Consider the following 18609-nt stretch of genomic DNA (forward strand, 5'->3'; position numbering starts at 1 on the left):
CACCTGACATCTCTTAGTGAGGGGCGGGCCCGCTGATGAAAGAAACCATGGAAGGAACCTCCGGCGCCTCAGGTGCGCGTGGGGGCCCGGGGGCTGCGGCTGTGCGGAGCTGGGCGGGAGGCGACAGCGGCACGGGTCCGGGAGACAAGACGGGTGGGCCGTGAGCACGTCAGACGCTCACGGGGCAAGCTGTTGAGTGGGTCGCTACGAGATACAGGTGCGGCTGGATCTAGGCGCTCAAACTGCATTTTTTAAGGATGCCTGTTGGCGTCGGCGCTGCTCTCATGCAGGCTGTGTCCGCGAGGGGACACGTGTGGCCCCCAGCAGTTTGCAGCGTAACAAGCACAGTGGGAAGGGGGACCGATTCTCCAGGGTAATCGGAAAGTCTCAGGGTCAGGATTTTGTGTCATTGGCAGGCGGGGTCACGTGCCCATCGCCGAGTCAATCACAGGGGCAGGAGGGCAGAGTGCTCCCATTGGCAGGCGGGGTCACGTGTCCATCGCTGAGTCGAGCACAGGGGCCCTTTGGCCAGGACTTTGGCCTTGGTGGGGGGGGGAGGAAATCACACCTCTCCCCACGAGCGAGGCTGTGTCCCACCCTCTGACCTGTTGGCCATTGTTCCCTTCTCCTCCAGTGAGCCCCGGAGCCGTAGGCAGCTGAGCCCCCCCGGCCATGGACCGAGTGACCAGATACCCCATCTTCGGCATCCCTCACTCACCCCGTGTGGCTGACCTGGGCCTTGAGGAGGGCACCGGCTACACGTGTGAGGTGGTGGACATGGGGCCTGCTGACCAAGAGGCCAGGCCAAGTACAGCCGGGCCGAAGGCATGCTGGAGCCCATGTGCCTTCCCCGTGGCAGGGGGCCGGCCATCCCCGTGGAGGCTCTGCCCGGAGGGTGACGAGGACGGGGGGGCGAAGGCCTACGGCCCGGACGCAGGGGACACCCAGCCCACGCGGCCGCGGAGCCGGGAGCAGGAGCTCCGGGCGGGCGTCCAGGGCCCGGCGCTCAGGAAGGGCGGCACAGGGGCCCCGCTCCAGGGCCGCCCTGCCCACCAGGACCCCAGGAGCCCCGGCCAAGCTCCGTCCGGGCCCCTGGAGGAGGACGTGGTGGACAGGGAGCAGATCGACTTCCTGGCGGCCCGGCAGCAGTTCTTGAGTCTGGAGCAGGCCAGTGTGGGGCCCCCTCCCAACCTTCCGGCTGGGGCTGCCCCCGCGGGCGGCCCGCCTGGCGTCAGTAAGGCCCCCAAGGCCCCCCAAGGCCCGCCCCTGGCCAACGGGTGTGCTGTCTCGGTGAGGCCCCAGGTGAGGCCCCAGGTGAGGGTCGTGGTCACGGGAGAGAAGGGGGGGGCTGGCGCCCAGGCTGTGGGCGACCGCGGCTCCCGGTCCCAAGCCGGGACCCCCGAGCCCCCCGAGGAGACACCCATCGAGCGGGAGATCCGGGTGGCCCAGGAGCGAGAGGCGGACCTGCGAGAGCAGAGGGGGCTGCGGCCGGCGGCCCGCCAGCAGGAGCTGGTGGAGATCCCCGCCAGGGGGCTGCTCGCCAAGGCCAGCCTGGCCTCGACCCCCAGGCGGGACAGGGGGCGCCCGTGGCTCTACGTGCAGCGGGACTTGGCGCAGGAGATGCAGCGTGAGGAGGCTCACCGGCGGCGGGGCCTGAAGGCGGGCGGCTCCTCCGCCCCCCCCAGGGCGGCCGTGGGCCCCCAGGCTGCACTCAGGAGAGCCCTTAGCTCGGACTGCATCCTCAGCCTGGCCCCGGCAGCCGGTGCGGCCCACCCTGCGGCAGAGGCGAGGCAGGAGGCCGGGCAGCCGCAGCTGCGCCCCGGGAGCCCCCGGCCGGCCCGCGCGGCCTCCCACGCCGACGGCAAGCCTGCGGGCCCCTCTGCGGATGAGGCTGTGGGCTCCCCAAAGGCCCCAGGGGCTCAGTGGCATCTCTCGGAACCCTCTGGAAAACCGTCAGGCACAGAGGCGCAGCGCTCCAAGCCCCGCGAGGGACCCCCGCGAGCCCCCGGAGGTGTCGTTCGAAGGGAGTATTTCCTCCAGCGGCCCCTGCGCTTCAAGATCCCAGAGGGGCCCCTGCAGGCCCCGGCCCCCCACGTGCCGGGCTGGGAGTCCGGGGAGATCCCGCAGTGGAGGCTGCAAAGGTCCCAGTCGTCCGAGCTGCTGGAGAAGGAGGTGGAGCGCGTCCTGCAGCGCGAGCGGGAGGTGGCGGAGGAGCGGAGGCTGGCGCTCTTTCCCGAGGTCTTCTCGCCGCCGCCGCCCGAGGAGGAGGAGGAGGAGGAGGAGGAGGAGGAGGAGGAGGAGGCGGCCGAGCACTCCAGGAGCTCCTCCGCGGCCTCCGGTGAGGAGGGGGCTCGGAGGGGGGAGGGGCGCCCGGGGAGGAGGGGACTGGGGGAGGGGCGCCTGGGGAGGGGGGCCTGGAGGGGGAGGGGCGCCCGGGGAGGAGGGACCTGGAGGGGGGAGGGGGCGTCTGGGGGTGTCAGGTGGAGCTCCGTCCGCCCGTCTCTGTACCTGGGCTGTGGAGTTGGGAGAGGGACGTCACCTTGGGGGCTGCCTTGTTAGCAGGTGCGAAGGTTCGAGGGCGTCGCGTCCTCTCGTGCGATGGCCGACAGGTCGCCGGCTCCACTCACTGTTGGCCCAGTCGGTCCTGACCGGGCTGCGCGGCCGTCTCTCCGTTTCCCCCGCTAACCGTGCTTTGTCCGTCCATCTGTCTGATCACCCGCTGCCTTCACTGACCCGGCTTCTTGGCCAAAGACTCCAGAGCCTCCCGGGCCAGAGTCCAGTCAGGGGACCCCGGGACCCTCCCTCATGCCCTTCCTCGCCCTTGCTCACAGGCATCACCGGCAGCTACTCCGTGTCCGAGTCCGAGTCCCACTTCACCCCCATCCACCTGCCGGGCGTGTTGGGGACGGAGGGGGCCCCGGCCAAGGCGGCTCCTGGGCAGAAGAAAAGGAAGGAGCAGCGGGTGAGTCCGGAGCGGGTGCTGCCCCCCCTCCCCCCAGGGCCACAGGAGGGCTGAGCGAGACTCAGGTAGGACCCAGGTTGAAGCCTGCCCCCTTCGCTGCCCTGTGGGTGGCGGTGCCTGTCTCCCCCGCAGGGAGTGCAGAGTGTATGTCCCTTCGTCTGTCAGAGGCCCCGAGTCAGTCGGAAGGACAGGGCTTTATCATTATCATCGTTATCATCTTATCGAAACTGTCATCACTGCACACTCGTGTGACGCGCTCAGGGCTCTGCACACGCCACGCCTGTACTACCTTACAGCCACGTGTGGCCACACGCTTTTCAGAGAAAGCTGAAGTCACACGAGCCCAGAGTCAGGCGGCGTGTGTGTGTGTGTGTGCGTGCGTGTGACTGGCGAGCCCAGCCCTGACTCCCCACCCACGGTGTGCCCTGAGGCCGTCTCCTCCCCGCATGGGGGCACCAGGGGGAATCACACCGAGTCCAGCCTCACCCACCTGAGGCTCGCAGCCTGCTCTGGTGGCTTGGGGCACAGCGTGGGAGTCCAGTGACCCGGCTTGAGTCCCAGTCCTGCCTCTTGCTGGCATGTGACGTTGGGCAAATGCTTGTCCCTCTCTGACCCTCAGTCTCCTCCTCTGTAAAATGTGGGTGAGCGTAAGAGCAGCCCCTTCCGAGCCTGGCTGCAAGAGCTCAGTAAACGTGGACCCTCTCTGTTATGACGAAGTTTGCAGAAAGCCTTGAGGCTTCACGGAGGCGGCAGCACGGGAGACGCGCACAGCAAATAGTTTTGAGTTTGGGGGGACCATAGTGGCCGGAGAACGCCTTCCCCTCCCCCCAGAGTGGGGCCCAGTGGGCCGTGGGTGCAGCCCAGGGCTCCGGGGCTGACGTCCGTCCCTTTCCCGCAGTACGCCAGCATCAGCGCCTCGGACCACATCAACTCGGAGGTGAGTGTGTCCCTGGGCGCGAGGGGCCCTCTACCGTGGCCTCAGAGCCATCAGATGCCTTTCTGTGAGGGTGGGGCCCGCGTGGGCTTTGCTGTGACCTGCTCAGGGGTCGTCCGTGGGACAGACGGTGGGAGAGGTCTGCAGCCGCCTCTTTACCAGATAGCAAGGGTCTGGGGCAGCTTGAGAGACAGGTTCCGCGGACCGCGTACAGGTGGCTGCCGTAGAGGGTTTGTGGGTTCGTGCTGGAACCGGGCCCAAAAGGCCAGACCCTGGCAGCTGACCTGCGTGGGTCTCAGCGTGAGCTACCGCGGGCCTCGGCACTATTACCAGGGGTAGGGAGTGTGAAATAGGGGAGGGGACGGGCCTGCTTCACTCTCCCGCGAGCTGGCGGGGGGGACGCCCAGGCCAGGACCCTGAGGGGGACTCTGTTTCCTCGTACAGGTTCTGGAGGCCACACGGGTGACCCGCCACACCAACGCCAGGGCAAGGCACTGGGAAGCCCGTATCTGTGCCAATGAGGGCAAGAGCTGAGCTGGGCACCGGCACCACGCGACCGCCCCCGGCCTGTCCCCCAGCCCCCATCCCTTAGGAAGTAGGTCCCATTTAAACCCACCACTGGAGAACCACGCCTCGCGTACCCACCGTTCCCAGGGCGGAGGCATCGTCAGACGCGAGTGTTCTCTTTCCTGTTTTTATTTTCCTGGAGAAATTGTTCTGCTTCCTGTGTCTGAAGTTGGGGATGAAATGGGACCTCTCTCGATTCTGCTTCTGAGACTTTGCCACACACCCTTGGGCCCCAAACAGAGGAGGTCAGCACCCCCCCCCAGCTCCAGATCTAATCGTTCCTGCTGGTTTGAGGGTGGGTGGGGCTGGTTAGGGGGGAGGCATGGGTCCTGGCCCCTGAGGAGCTACAGGTCTGGGGGGGAGCACCCAGTCGGAGGGTGTCTGTGTCCCCCCCCCCACCATGGCCCACCCAGCAAAGCTCTGGGTTACAGCCCCATGGGGACAGCCCCCGCCTGGTGAAGAGGCCTGACGGGGACCCTGTGGCCTGTCCCCTGTCCGCCCACCCCAGGCAGCCCAGCACCACCAGTGTCAGTGCCTGTCCAGTGGGTGAGGACGGCGGGTCCCCCGTGGGGTCGCCCAACGGCGTCAGCCACCCCTTGGTGTCCGGGGAGGTTGGAGGGGCCGCTGGCTGGGCGCCGCACACACCTGCCTCACACCCCGAGGCGAGCTCGTTCCGGGCCAGCTGTGGATGCTGGACCCAAACCCTAGTTCTGCGGCCGTCTCTGTGTGGCCGTGGGGGTCCCCAGAGCTCCCGTGCCTCGGCTTCCCCTCCACACACAGGCATGGGGGTGGGACCGGCCGCACTGCCAGGAGCTCGGGCACACGGGGCCAGGGACTCCGGCCTCGGCCTCCGGGCCCCTCCCGCTCCCCCTCCGCAGCCCTGCCCAGGCAGGGAGCTCAGGAAGTGGGCCTGGGGGAGACAGCCACCCCCGCCCGCGCAGGAGGCTTTGAAGCCCTGAAATAGCTGGGGTGGGGGCGGGGCTGGGGGGCTCTTCGGGGTAGAGCAGAGACAGGCAGAGGGAGGAGGCGAGGTCTGTGTCCACCCGGAGAGCCCGGGGCTGGCCAGAGCGCTCCATCCCATCCGGAGGCCGGGCGCCTGCGTCTGGGATTCCTACAGTCTGTCCTAGGTCCCTGTGGGGGCCCAGCCACCCTTCAGGGAGGCACCGCCATGAACGTCAGGGGCTCCCCTCCGTCCCGGGGTCAGGACCTCCCAGGCGGGGGCACTGCTCTAACAGCTCACCGCTCACACTGGCTCCGACAGCTCTGCGCGCTCAGAAGTCCTAACGTCCCGCGCGGGCAGGGCTGGTCCTCTCCCCCCACCCCTCCGCCGGCTGGGGTCCCAGGATCCCCCTCCCCTCTCACCCCATCTCCAGCTGGGGCCCCAGGAAGCGCTGTCTCCCCCCTTTTCCGGCTTCCGGAGGCGCCATGTCCTTGGCCTGCGGCCCCTCCTCCATCCTCACGGCCAGCAGCGCAGGGTCCGCCTGTCTCTCTGCCTGAGCACCCAGGGTCACCCCCGTGTCCCCTGCCTCTGCTGACCTTCCCTGGCCTGTTGCACAGGCCACACACAAGGCACCCAGCAGAGGTGCAGAGGGCTGGGCTCCCCTGTGGCCCCAGACCCCTCTGTGACTTCCCTGGCCCGGCCGTGCCTCTCTGCAGACAGGCTGTGTCCCTGAGGGGGACGTTCAGGAGTCCTCTGGGCTGGAGGAGCCCTGCCCATGGTGGGGCCGGCGCTCTGGTCTCAGTAGACTGTCCTTTGACCCCAAAAAACCCCCAGCACCGTGGGCCTGTGAAGAGCGACCGCAGGGAAGTGATGTCCCCCCCCCCCCCCCCCCCCCCCGCATACTTGCACTGTCCTCGGATCCTGCTCTGTTCCGTGGAAGCCTCAGAAACAGGAAGCAGCTCCCCGGCTTGAGCCTGTGTGGCCCCGCTGCTGGGGATAAGGGGCGGGCCGGCAGGTCGCATCTGTGGGCCCCCCCCCTCCGTCATCCGGACCGGGGTCTGAGGCTCGGGCGTTGGGGCCACGTGATACCCGCTCACGCGCCCCAGTGCCGGGAGATCCCACTGCAACCTCCCGGGCTCCTTTGTGCCAAGTCTGTCGGCACAGGGGCAGGGGCTGGGGGGTGCAGGGCACCGCGTCCCAAGTCCCTGGGGCCGCGACACTCCAGACGCGGTGTCTGCGCTAGATGCCTGAGAGACTGGCCCCGGGGTCGTGCCCGCGCAGGACAGACGCATCCCCCCCCCCCCCCCCGCCAGGGGCCATCAGGTGGAGCAGAGACTTGCATTTCCACGGATGCGTGGCGGCCATGTCCCCATCCCCCCCCCCCGCCCTCTTCCCGGGTGACCAGGGCCACCTGGGGATCCCCGAGTGTGGGCGGAGAAGCAGACCTTTGTGTGTTCAGCCTAACTGACAAAATGAACAGAAGCTCCTCAAGAAGCTAAGCATAGAACCAGCGACCTCACGTCTGGGACTGTCCCCAAGAGGGCCAGCACCTCCGTGGCCACGGAGACGCGAGTCACAACAGCCGACGGGAGAGCCCAGTGTCCCTCGCGGACGACGGGCAAACACGTGTCCATCCACACGCCCAAATCCTGATCCAGCCTCGGGAAGGAGGGACGTCCCGCCACCTGCCACTGTGTGGATGGACCCGGAGGTCACCGTGCGCAGTGACAGGAACCAGACACAGAAGGACACGTCCTGCATGACCCCACTCACAGGGGGTCCCCAGAGGAGTCCCGTCCACAGAGACAGAGAGTAGACGGGAGTGAGGGGGGCAGGGAGTCCGTGCTTCATGGGGACAGGGCCTCAGTCTGGGGAGATGGAAGGTTCTGGAGACGGACGGTGGGGCGGCTGCAGGACAGCGTGAATGTGCTTGATGCCGCTGAGCTGTGCACTTGGAACTGGTTAAAGTGGTACATTCTGTGTTATGTGCATTTTGCCGAGATCTTTAAACAGCGAGCAGAAAAGCATTCAGTGTGTTGAGAGCTCCGCCTTGGGAGCCCCCAGACCCGACTGCCGGCTCGGAAGAACTAGAAACGCCCTGCGCGGGGCAGCGTCCCGTCCTCCCAGACTGGATGGCGCGGCTGCGGCCCGACGTCTTGTGTCTGTGACTCAACGGGGTCTCCTCTTTATCCACGGCCGGCCCCTGGGGAGGCGGGAGGGAATGCTGTCCCCTGCCAGGTCTCCCGAGTCTCAGCGGGACCCCCAAAGCAGGGAGGGTCTGTCCCAGAGGCGAGTGACCTCAGAGCAGGCGTCAGGCCGATCCAGGAAGGGGACAGGGTTGTCTCGCAGGCCCTCAGAAAGGCTGGGAAGCAAACCAGGGTCCCAACTGAAAAGCCCTCCTCCCTCCTTCTGAGCTGGAGCCGCTCTTCTGTGATGAGCTCCGAGCCAGGCCGCCTCCCTCCCCCACGGCCTCGCCCCCCTGCGCTCCCACAGGTTTGCTGAGCTACAACCATCCCCGCACACGGTGGGAGGGAGCGGGCTTGCGATTTGCAGCCTGGGGGGGGGCAGGGGGGCCCCTCACTCACACAGGGGGAGCCAGGTCTGCTGTTGGCGGGGGGCTGCTGGGGCAAGCTGAAATTCAGGACATTCGGCTAAATCTGAATTGAGGCCAACAGTGAGTGGCATAATTTGGGACATACTTGGGCCGTTAAAAACCGCTCACCGTTTACCTTAAGTTCAAACTTCCTGGATGCCCCGTATTTTTATTTGCTAAATCTGACCACCTCCTGGTCCCCCTGAGAAGCCTCGGGAGAGGGCGTCAGATGGTGTCGTCCCTGCCCCAAGTCAGCACAGGGGACTGCGGAGGCCGCGCCCCGTGGCACGCGGGACCGCTGCGGTCCTGCCCTCGGAGACGGAGGCGCCTGCAGTTTGTGTGAGCAGGCGGAAAGGGGGGCGCCCTGCATGCCCGATACCAGGAGAAGCTGTTCTCTCCTGAACGGAGGGCGCCCGGTGGCCTTCTAGAGACAGGTGACCCTACTCGATGACACGGGCACATGTTCTAAAGCTCTGATCATTCAGTGACAAAAAAATGTGTGGGGCAAAAGTCCCAGAGACGTGGCCCTGCTGTGTTACCTCACAGGCGGGCCGGAGCCACGCACACGAGTTAGCACAGCGAGCTGGGGGGCAGGAGGGGGTCATCTGGAAAGTTCACTGCAGACCCTCAGGATGCGTTAGTGTGAAACTTAAAAAACCAGACACTGGTTATCAGAGAAAAGCGCCTCTTGGCAAGTGACTGAGTTACTTAGTAACACCGCGCAGCCTCTCGGGGCCTCTGGAGGTCGGACGGCCAGCACGGGGTGTCTGGGCCTCGGCTCAGGGCCTCGCGAGGCGGCCTGTGCAGACCAAGGCTCCGCTGGGGAAGGACCCACTTCCTAGCTCCTTTGGCTGTTGCTAGAATGATCTCCTGACTCTCGCAGGGCCGAGGTCCCAGTTTGCTGGCCGGTCACCCCAAGAGCTTGTCACACGGGTGCCTCACAAGCAGTTCACAACCTGGCTGGTTGCTTCACTCTGGGCCTTTTAAAGCTTCTCCTGATTAAGTCAGGCCCATCCAGCAGGATCTCCCTTTTCATTAACTCAAAAGTCAATTGATTTGGGGACCTTAATTATATCTGAATAAGCCCCCCTTTACCAAATGCCACCCGCACTCATGGAGTTACACAGGGTGTGGTGCTGGGGGCAGGAATCTCGGGCCCCCTCAGGATTCTGGCCATCCTGAGAAAACCTGAGGTGGGGTTTAGGGTGTGGGGTCTGGTGGCAGAAACTGGGTGCACACCTCAGCCCCAGGTCCTACTTACCGGGTTACCATAAGTTACCCAGCCATTGTAGCAGTCCAAACTTCAGTTTCCTGTCAGAAAAGGGGGGGTACCCATCGCTCACAGACGAAATGCAGTGAGCAGGAACTCCTCACCCTGGGGTCCCACACTGGTGGCTGGTGGGCTGGACTGAGAACACAGGCTTCTCTTTCTTGGCCGTCAGTGTTTTACATCTTTCAAAGAGTCTTCCCGGGCGCCCGGGGTGCTCAGTTAAGTGTCTGACTTCGATTCAGAGCCTGATCTCACAGTTCGTGGGTTTGAGCCCCGTGTTGGGCTTTGTGCTGACAGCTCAGAGCCTGGAGCTGCTTCGGATTTTGTGTCTCCCTCGCTCTCTGCCCCTCCCCTGCTCACTGTCTGTCTCTGTGTCTCTCAAAAATAATTTAAAATGTTCTTTAAAAGGGGCACCTGGGTGGCTCAGCCGGTTAAGCCTCCGACTGCGGCTCAGGTCATGATCTCACGGTTCGTGGGTTCGAGCCCCGCGTCAGCTCTGTGCTGACAGCTCAGAGCCTGGAGCCTGTTTCAGAGTCTGTGACTCCCTTTCTCTCTGACCCTCCCCTGCTCACGCTGTCTCTCTCTCTCTCTCTCTCTCTCTCCTAGAAATAAATAAAAACATTTAAAAAATTAAAAAAAAAATCTATAAAAAAAATTCTTTAAAACTCAGGACGTTTTCATTGAAATGTGGAGTTCTCGCGTGCCTGGAGAACTCCACCAGAGTGGACTGGGTTTTACGGAACCACACAGGGCCCTGGCTCTGCAGCTGGGCCGCGGGGGCATCACCCCCCGCCCTCAGTCTTTCCAGCGGAACCCAATTCCTGGTAAACAGCAGGCCTGCCATCTGAGCCGTTGGGAGGGTGCCCGCCCCCCACTCTGCAAGGGCGGCTGCTCTCATGGGTTAAGTAGGGCCCCCCAAACTCACGTCCACCCCAAACCTCAGAATGTGACCTTCCACGGAAGCAAGGCCTTTGCGGGTGTGACTCGTTGCGTTAGGTGAGGTCACGCTGAGCGGGCAGCCGCGCGGGTTCCCGCTCCTCGGGGTGCCGGATGCTGGTCTGTGGCGCGGGCGGGTCCTGGGGTTTCCAGCGCCCGGAACACGCCCGACTTGAGCCAGCGTGGCCCAGGGCTGGGGGCTGCCGTGTGTGTCTCGGGGCCACCACGTGGGGGCGCCCGCTGCATCAGGACCTGTCCCCTGGCAGCCCCGGAGGCCCCACGCCCGCAGGCACCATCACCGGGCTGGTGCGCCACTCAGGGCCGCCTGGGTCATCCAGGGAAACGTCCCCAGCTCAAGGCCCGTGGGCAAAGACACGTTTTCCAAATAAAGTAACATTTGCAGTTCCCGGAGATTGGGATCTGGTATCTTCGGGGACCGATCTTCAGCCTGGGACATGTGCGTGTGGCGGGGCCCCCGGACCCAGCTGTGCGAGAACTCCCTCCACCCACATCAGCACAGGAACGCTCTTCCAACACTCGCAAAACGAACTTTCCAAGGGATAGAAAAGCACGGTCTCCAGACCCTGAAATGTCGGTGGGTCCTATAACCAGTGACGCTGCAGCTTTGAAGGCCAGTAGCTCACTGAATCCCGCCTACGTTCCCTGAGCCCACGAGACCTCAGAGAGGTCGAGTAACTCCCAGGGGTCACGCTGTCCCGCGGCGGCTGGGGTTGGTGCCAGCGGCCCCGGGGCTTTCGATCACAAGAGAAAATGAAGGACTCCAGTCACAGGCTTTGACTAAAGGAGAGCTTACGGGTTTGTGTAACTACAAGTCAGAGGAGAACCAGCTTCAAGCTCAGCTGGTTCCAGGACCCAAACTGGGACCCTGGGTTCCCCGCGCCGCCGAGAGCCCCCAGCTTCAAGCCCGGGCTCTGCCGAGAAACTCTCGGAGATCAGGGGCAAGGCTCATCTCTTCCCTCAGCCCGGGTCGGGGGCGAGGCGCACCGTGAGGGTTACCAGGCAGCTGGCACACAGCCGGCGCTGAAGCAACGCTGGCTCTCCGCTCGCGTTGCTACGGACACAGTCAGTAAGCGAATCCGCACCGGGCGCGAGCCCGGGGTTGAGGCGAGAGCGCGCGCGCGCCGCCGCCAGAGGGCGACAGAACACCAGCGCGGCGGCACCGGCCGCGCCTCCCGCCGGGTCCAACTGGCGGGCGCTCCGGGGCCCCTGCGGGCCCGGGTAGGGGTCAGGGTGGTCCCAGTCCCACGAGAGGCCCCTCGGCTGGTGGGGACGTCCCAGGGGGCGGTGGCGGTGGACAGGGCCTTCCCAAGCCATATTAGAGAAAAACACACCCTTCATACATGCGTCTCTGTATTTGAAAATCCTTCGATGATTTTTTTCCAGAACACTGAAATAGTCGGAAAAATATCGGACATTTGAAAAGTAGGTGTATTAAAACTCACAGCGTCGTTTTAGCTACACACACGCGCGTGCGCGCATTCTTTTCATATAAACTACAAACCGAATGTATAATTTTGTCCCCAGTCCTGACTCTGTGAACTGTATTTCCTGCATTGGTTTCCTGCCTGGGATTTGCTACGCGTCTCCCTGGAGACTTCATGTGGCCAAGAGCCTCTGGCAACACGGGAGATTCTAGGGGCTCATTGGACAGAATTCTGTGGGATTCAGAGGGAGGCAGAGTGGAGCAGGGCCAGGGGGCCTCCAGTGCCCACCCAACCGGACCCCCACCATACCCGTCTCCCCCCACCGCGGACCAGCCCCCTCCCCTGAGCCCCCGTCTCCCGGCGCCGCCCACGGTGTTTCCCCGCGGCCGCCAGAGGGCGCCGGCGAGCACCGGGTCGGGCAGGTCCCAGCTCCGCCCGCAGCCCTCCAGGCCTCCCCGGGACCCTGCGCGGGGCCTCCCCCGGGACCCTGCGCGACCTGCTCCCCGTCTCCCCATCACTCATTCTGCTCCACCCACCGCGGGCCTCCTCGCGGTTCCTCCAGGCCGCTGGGTACACTTGGGGCTCAGGACCTTTGTACCGGCTGTGCCCTCTGCCTGGTACAGTCTTCACCAAACGCCTCTTCACCTTGACCCTTCACCCCCTTCAAGTCTCCGCTCAACCCCCTCTTGCCACGTAGGAGCTGCTCAGCAACTTCTGGTTGAGTAAGTGAGCCTGCGACGCGGGCTCTCGTGTCACAGACCAAGACCCCCGGGCGCGGCGAGAGGCGGAGGGCAGGGCGCAGCCCCGGGGTGCCAGGGGTGCGGGGACCGCTGGGTTCAGGTCTCCGGCTGCCTCCGGAGGTGAGACCCCCAGGAGCGGGCCTCCCTCTGCACTGACCTAACGCAAGGTCACCCAGCGGAGCGCCAGGCCCGCACACAGTAGGAGCTAAATGTTTACTGGATGACGCAAGGGGGGCGGAGGAGTGGGGTGCTGCCGGCTGCCTGGCTTCCGTCCCTCCCTCCTGTCTGGGGGGGGCCTCCCCACCGAGGCTCGCCGCGGCTCCCTGGAGCGGCCACGCCGACGACGGCAGGCACGCTGCCCCCGAGCAGCGCCCGCCTGGGTCCCGAGTGTGACCGCAGGCAGGCGGCCACCTTCATGTCCCGCTTCCAAAACCCGTGGCAAAATTCATCTAACATAAAACTAACGACTAAGCATCTTCGAGTGTACAATTCAGTGGTTTCTCGTACATTCACAAGGTTGTGTGCAACCATCACCTCAATCAACTTCCAGGACGCTCTGACCCCAAAAAGAAACCCCGCCCCCATCAGCAGTCACTTCCCTCCTCAGCCCCAGACAACCTGTATTTACCTGCTGTCTCTATGAATTTCCCTATTTTACGGACCTCAGACAAATGGGCTCACACCCCGCGTGGCCTCCCGTGTCTGGTTCCCGCCCCGAGCGTCGTGTGTTCGGCGTCCGTCCGCGGGGCGGCGGGTGTGGGCGCCTCGCTTCTGCTCGCGGCCGAGGGGCGTGCGCGTGCGCGGTGGACGCACCTGAGGGACGTGCGCGTGCGCGGTGGACACGGTCCTCTGTGGACGTGCGCGTGCGCGGTGGGCACGGTCATCTTTGGGCGCGCGCGTGCGCAGTGGAAGTGTTGCTTGTGCTCCCTTAACCTGATGGGTGTTAGCATTCTTCCCACGTTCTGGCGGCTGTGAACGCTGTGTCCAGTGTTTACGGGGACGTGTGTGCACTTCCGTGGGGTGGACACTCAGGAGTGGAGACACTGGGTCATAGGATGAGTCCGTGTTTAGCTTTTTGAGGAACTGCTGGCCCTGGTCCACAGCGGGCCCCCCCATCTCACATCCCTCCAGACAGGGATGAGGGGGCTCCTTGCAGAAGGAAGGGCCTGGTTGGGAGGTGAGTGGCTAGGGGCATCCTTGAGTTCCACAGGCTGACCAGGGGTTCTGGGGACTTTTCTCCCATATTTGGGTTCCTCATTGGGACAACATAAGTAATGCGTTACCAAGATGCGGGGCGGGGGGCGGGTGCTGAGATGTCAGGTCTGGCTGGACTCAGTTGTGTGGCTCCTGGCTCCTCTGTGCTGCGGTCCCCTCATCCGTAAAGTGGGGACAAAAGGAAATAGTCTGGAGTTTCCTCAAAAAGGTCTCCGTGGTCACATGACCCCACATTTCCACTTGGAGGCCCCGAAGTGTTGAAAACACACCTTGAGCAAATCCCTGTCTGCCAGTGTTTGCTGCAACAGGACGCACAGCAGCCGAAGGTGGGGGCCACCGGGGTGTCCGTCAGCACGTGCCACCAAGTACGTGCTTGTTGGCCATTTGGGTCTCTGTCTTTGGGAACTTCCAGCTCAAGTTTTTGACTCATTTTCTTAAATTAGGTTGTTTTTGTCATTGATTTCTGAGTGTTCTTTACATATTCTAGACCTGAGTCCTTTGTTGGATTATGTGCTACAAGTATTTTCTCTTAGTCTGCGCTTTGCCTTCTGACTCTCCTCATGGTTTCTCTGAACCAAGTTGTTTACAATAAAATACTACATGTTTAAGTTAGAAATAGAGTTTACAGGCAAGGAGGTTAACGCGAGTCACTGAGGAGATAGTCCGCCAAAGTAGCTCCAGGTTTTCCACGTGGAGGGCGGAGGGAAGGGGCGTGGCTTCACTGCAGAGAAAGGGACGAAGGTGGCCTGAAGCACGCTGCCCTGTCTGGGGCCACTTGGGGCGGCAGCCCCAGCTCTGCGCTCCTGCCCCTGCTTCAAGGACATGTCTGCCAGGGATGCTTCTGGAAGACGCCCCCTTTGGCCCTCATTAGGGTACTTCTGAGCAGATCTGCAGGTTTGGCATGAAGCTCTCCATTGGAAGTTACAAAACCTCCTTTCCTGCCAAGTCGAATGGAGAAGGCTGGGGACGGGGAGGCGTCTGTTTATGTCTTGTCCAGTCCTGCTGGTCAGTCATTTGTGTGACCACATGGTGTGGAATGCGAGTTCGGCCACCCACAGGGCTCCCAGAGGACATGTCCACCTCTGGGGCCTCCCAGATTTTCCCGCAGGGACAGTGGGTGCTGGCAGGGCACAGCGGGCAACCATGGCCCAGCCTTTCTGGGCATGAATGTCTAGGGCCTCAGAACCCCACTTGTAGGTACAAATCGCGAAGACCTAGAAACAGGTGTTGAAACAAACCTGTAGGTGGGTATTCATGGCAGCGAAGGGGCCGGAAGCAAACGGTCCATCAGTGGACAGATGTGTCCACTGCGCACGTCACTCAGGCGTGTCCACCGCACACGCGCACGTCCCTCGGCTGCGAGCAGGAGGCGCCCCCCACTCGGCGCCCCACGAATGGACCCTGAACAGACGACGCTCAGGGAGGGAACCAGACACGGAAGGCCACGCGGGGTGTGAGTCCATGTGCGTGAAATGTCCAGAACAGGCTCCTCCCTGGATGGGAAGGGTCTTGTGGGGGCGGGGGGAGGAGTGGAGGTGATGGCTGATGAGGACAGGATTGCTTTTGGGGAGATGGAATGTTCTGGAATTAAAGAGAGGATGGCTGCACAGCCTTGTGGATGCATCGATGCCGCTGGTCGTACACTTTAAAATGGCTCATTTTATGTTATGTGGGTTTTACTTTATTAAAAGATATTTTTAATGTTTGCACTTTTTCTGAGCAGACGCAGAGGCCCCTGGAGGGTCCTGGTCGCCACCCGACGTGTCCCCGGAGTCACTGCTCTCCCCTTCGTCTCTTTCCTCTCTCTCTCTCTTCTCGGACCCTCTCTTGAATCAGTGTGGTTGAACCCTGGGCAGGCTTCCGTGTGTGAGTGTGTCCCCAGGACACTGTGACCAAAACCGACAGACTGTAAAATGTGTCTTACAATAAATTTGCCCACAAAGTGTGTAGAAAGGAACAGGACGCAGAGTGTCCTGGTCCGCCTGGGGTCCTCTGTCCAGAACCAGCACCTGACTTCACACAGAACCTTCCAGAGAAGGTGGTACAGCACGAGCTCGGAGCAGCACTCATCTACTTCACACACCCTCAGACCACTGCCCGCCCTTCCCCACGGACACCGGCACATGAAACCCCACAGGGCCACCTGTACACGGTGGTCGGCGCTGCCAGGACCCGGGTTACTGGAAGGGGAAACCGAGGCTCAGGAGCTCACGGAGGCGGCCAGCTGCTGGGTCCCAGGCCACCTTGCTGGGGTGAAACCAAGTCCCCTGGTAGCTTGGTTCTTAGGACCAGAAGGTATGCGCATCAGTAAGAAGCTAACTTAGGACAGCAGCCTGGGCTCTCCGGGGGGCAGTGCCAGGGGTGGCGTGGGCCCCAGGGCTTCGAGCAACAAGCTGGGGCTGACAGGGCCGTGTCCAGGGTCATCCAACAGCCATGGTGGGGCAGCAGTGGCCCGGGTGCCCCCGGTTCCAGAAACACCCCTTGCCGGCCTGCCCCTGGCCCGGGAGGCCCCAACAACCATGTGGGGGTCACCTAGGGTCCGGGGGAAGGTGGGGTCCCCAATCCGCCTGTACTCCTTTCTCCTGGGATGAGGCCCCTTGTCCCTCTGCTGCCCAGGAGAAGCCGCAAACCCGAAGGGAAAGGGCAGTCTCTCCGGGCCTCAGTTTGCCTGCCTGTGAAATGGGCCTGAGCAGTGGTCCCTAATTCAGGGACCAAGACGGAATGTGGGGAGTGACGGGCCACGGGCGCTGGAGAACTGAGTCCCCATCTGCTCTCACGGACAGAGGCCAGAGTGTCCGGACAAGAGAACGGCTCTCTAGCTGGTTATTACCACTGCTTCGTCAGGGCACAGCCTGCGTTTTGATAAAGCTTTTTAGGAGGCAGACAGCATACGTCTCCCAACTGAGGAGATGCCCAGTGGGACACAGACACCCCTCCCCTGGCCCTCCTGGTCAGTCACACCTTCCCAGGATGAAGACACCCCTGGCTTTGGAGGTCAACACTGCACGGCACCCCTGGGAAGAAACGGTGGGGTGGCAGGGTGACAGACGCAAAGGCAGTGCGCAGGGCTGCCCCAGAAGCTCCTGCATCTGCCCCGAGGGCGGCTGTGGCCATCCCGGCCCCTCAAAAGCCCCTGAGCAGGGCGTGGCCGACCACTGCAGAGCAAGGTGGTCCTGAGCTCACGTGGGGGCCGGAAGCAGCACGGGAGGAGCTGGCGCGGGTGGCCTCGTCCTGACCCAGGGACACCCCTGCTGCCCCCACTGCCCTGCTCTCACGCCAGCCCTGTTTATAACGGGAGCCATGGAAAATTCTCCCGGCTCCACCGAGCCGTGCTCATCAATAAGTCACAGGCAGGACGCATCGCTCCTATGGGAGCAGCCGAGAGGCAGCCTCGCCTCGGACGGGCCTCGCGGGACTGTTAAACCTGCCGGTCCCTTCCTCTAAAGGTCAAATGTGGGCTCCCCGTGTGACCCAGCCACGCCCCTCCCTCCCGGGCGAAAGTGAATTACAGCCCTGAACACCTAGGTCCACTGCACATGCGTGTTCACGGTAGTCAGGAGGTGGCCACACCCAGGCACCCACCGTGTCCACCGCGCACGCGCACGTCCACAGAGGCCCGTGTCCACCGCGCACGCGCACGTCCCTCGACGGCGAGCAGCAGTGAGGCGCCCACACCCGCCGCCCCGGGGACGGACCCCGAACACACGACGCTCAGGGAGGGAACCAGACATGGGAGGCCACGCGGGTGTGAGTCCGCGTCCGTGACGCGTCCAGAACAGGCTCCTCCATGGCTGGAAACGGGGCCCGTGGGGGCCAGAATGGGTTACTTTCGGGGCAACGTGATGTTCTGAAGGTATCAGCAGTGACGGGTGCCCAACACTGAACGGGACCCTCCCTCAACAACCGTCAAGTGTAAGAGGCTGTGCATTAGGCCCTTAGAAACTACTCACCTCGGAACTGGAAGTTTGTACTCTGATGAAAGCCTCCCTGTCCCCCTCCAGTCCCTGGAGGCCACCGTTCCTGTGTCTGCTCCTGTGAGCTTGACCTGGAAGTGAAAGCTTCCGGCGTTTGTCTTCCTCGGTCTGGCTGGGTCTCTCAGCACGACGCCGTCCATGCCTGTCACTGTTGTCACAATTGGTAGGATTTCCTTCTTTTCTGAGGCTGAAGGGTACTCCACTGGGCGGACGGACAAGACGTGAGGGGCGTACACATCGTCACCCGGCTCCGCCAATGGACACGGCTGTGGCCACATCTGGACCGTGAGGAAAAGTGCTCCCACGACCACAGAGCTGCAGAGACTCTTTGGAGCCAGCGCTTCCGTTTTCTCTGCGTAGATACCTAGTAGTGCAATCGCTGGACCCAAGGGTAGTATTTTTAACCTTCTGAGGAACCTCCACACTGTTGCCCAGAGTGGCGGCGGGGCCAGTTTGCATTCCCATCATCACGGTTGCCCACACGTGTTGTTTCCCGAGCTGTTGAGTTCAGCCACTCCGACCTGCGTGAGGTGGTGTCTCAGTGTGGTTCTGACTTGCGTTTCCCTGACGATGAGCAGCGTGGAGCATCATTTCACGTGTCTGTCGGCCGTCTGGATGTCTTCTCTGGAAAGACCTCTGTTCATTTTGTAATCAGGTTTTCTGTCATTCCAGTGTCACATCTAGACCTCGCTTTAGAAGGACCTATGCCCTCCTTCTCAGTATCCTGTTTAAAAAATAAAATAGGGGCGCCTGGGTGGCTTCGTTGGTTAAGCGTCCGACTTTCGCTTGGGTCATGATCTCGCGGTTCGTGGGTTCGAGCCCCGCGTCGGGCTCTGTGCTGACTTCCAGTTCAGAGCCTGGAGCCTGTTTCAGTCTGTGACTCCCTCTCTCTCTGACCCTCCCCTGCTCACGCTGTCTCTCTCTCTCCTAAAAATAAATTAAAAAAAAAAATAAAAAAAAAAAGACTTTAAAAAAAGTCAGTTTGAGGATTACAGGAAAATTGAGCAGAAACTGCAGAGTTCCCTCCGTCTTC

The 18609-nt window shown here is 62.8% G+C and overlaps 1 protein-coding gene and 1 long non-coding RNA gene across 4 annotated transcripts; one reads left to right on the forward strand and one right to left on the reverse strand.

Moving 5' to 3' along the window:
- Positions 1-672: 672 nt before the first annotated feature.
- On the forward strand, positions 673-4548 carry LOC120242340 (mitotic spindle positioning). Its single transcript, XM_039248036.1, has 4 exons — positions 673-2338; positions 2832-2962; positions 3861-3899; positions 4341-4548. The coding sequence occupies exons 1-4, from the start codon at positions 673-675 to the stop codon at positions 4428-4430; spliced, it is 1926 nt and encodes a 641-aa protein (XP_039103967.1). The 3' UTR covers positions 4431-4548.
- LOC120242341 lies at positions 2423-18348 on the reverse strand. 3 transcript variants are annotated; one of them, XR_005531054.1, is made up of 5 exons: positions 13016-13161; positions 4542-4626; positions 3453-3590; positions 2830-2933; positions 2423-2704 (listed from the first exon to the last, which is right to left on the reverse strand). It is a non-coding gene; the product is annotated as an uncharacterized LOC120242341 (long non-coding RNA). The 3 variants fall into 3 exon arrangements; XR_005531053.1 differs by lacking the exon at positions 13016-13161 and adding an exon at positions 5704-6276; XR_005531055.1 differs by lacking the exons at positions 4542-4626; positions 13016-13161 and adding an exon at positions 17553-18348.
- Positions 18349-18609: the final 261 nt, after the last annotated feature.

This window comes from Hyaena hyaena, unplaced genomic scaffold, assembly GCF_003009895.1.
Source record: "Hyaena hyaena isolate Hyena2069 unplaced genomic scaffold, ASM300989v1 scaffold_302, whole genome shotgun sequence".
Lineage (NCBI taxonomy): Eukaryota > Metazoa > Chordata > Mammalia > Carnivora > Hyaenidae > Hyaena > Hyaena hyaena.

Excerpts from the sequence above, each read along its gene's own strand:
- LOC120242340 (XM_039248036.1), top strand. The coding sequence starts at position 673 with ATGGACCGAGTGACCAGATACCCCATCTTCGGCATCCCTCACTCACCC. Across the intron at positions 2,339-2,831 it reads GAGCTCCTCCGCGGCCTCCG|GCATCACCGGCAGCTACTCC; the intron begins GTGAGGAGGGGG and ends CCTTGCTCACAG. Across the intron at positions 2,963-3,860 it reads AGAAAAGGAAGGAGCAGCGG|TACGCCAGCATCAGCGCCTC; the intron begins GTGAGTCCGGAG and ends CCTTTCCCGCAG.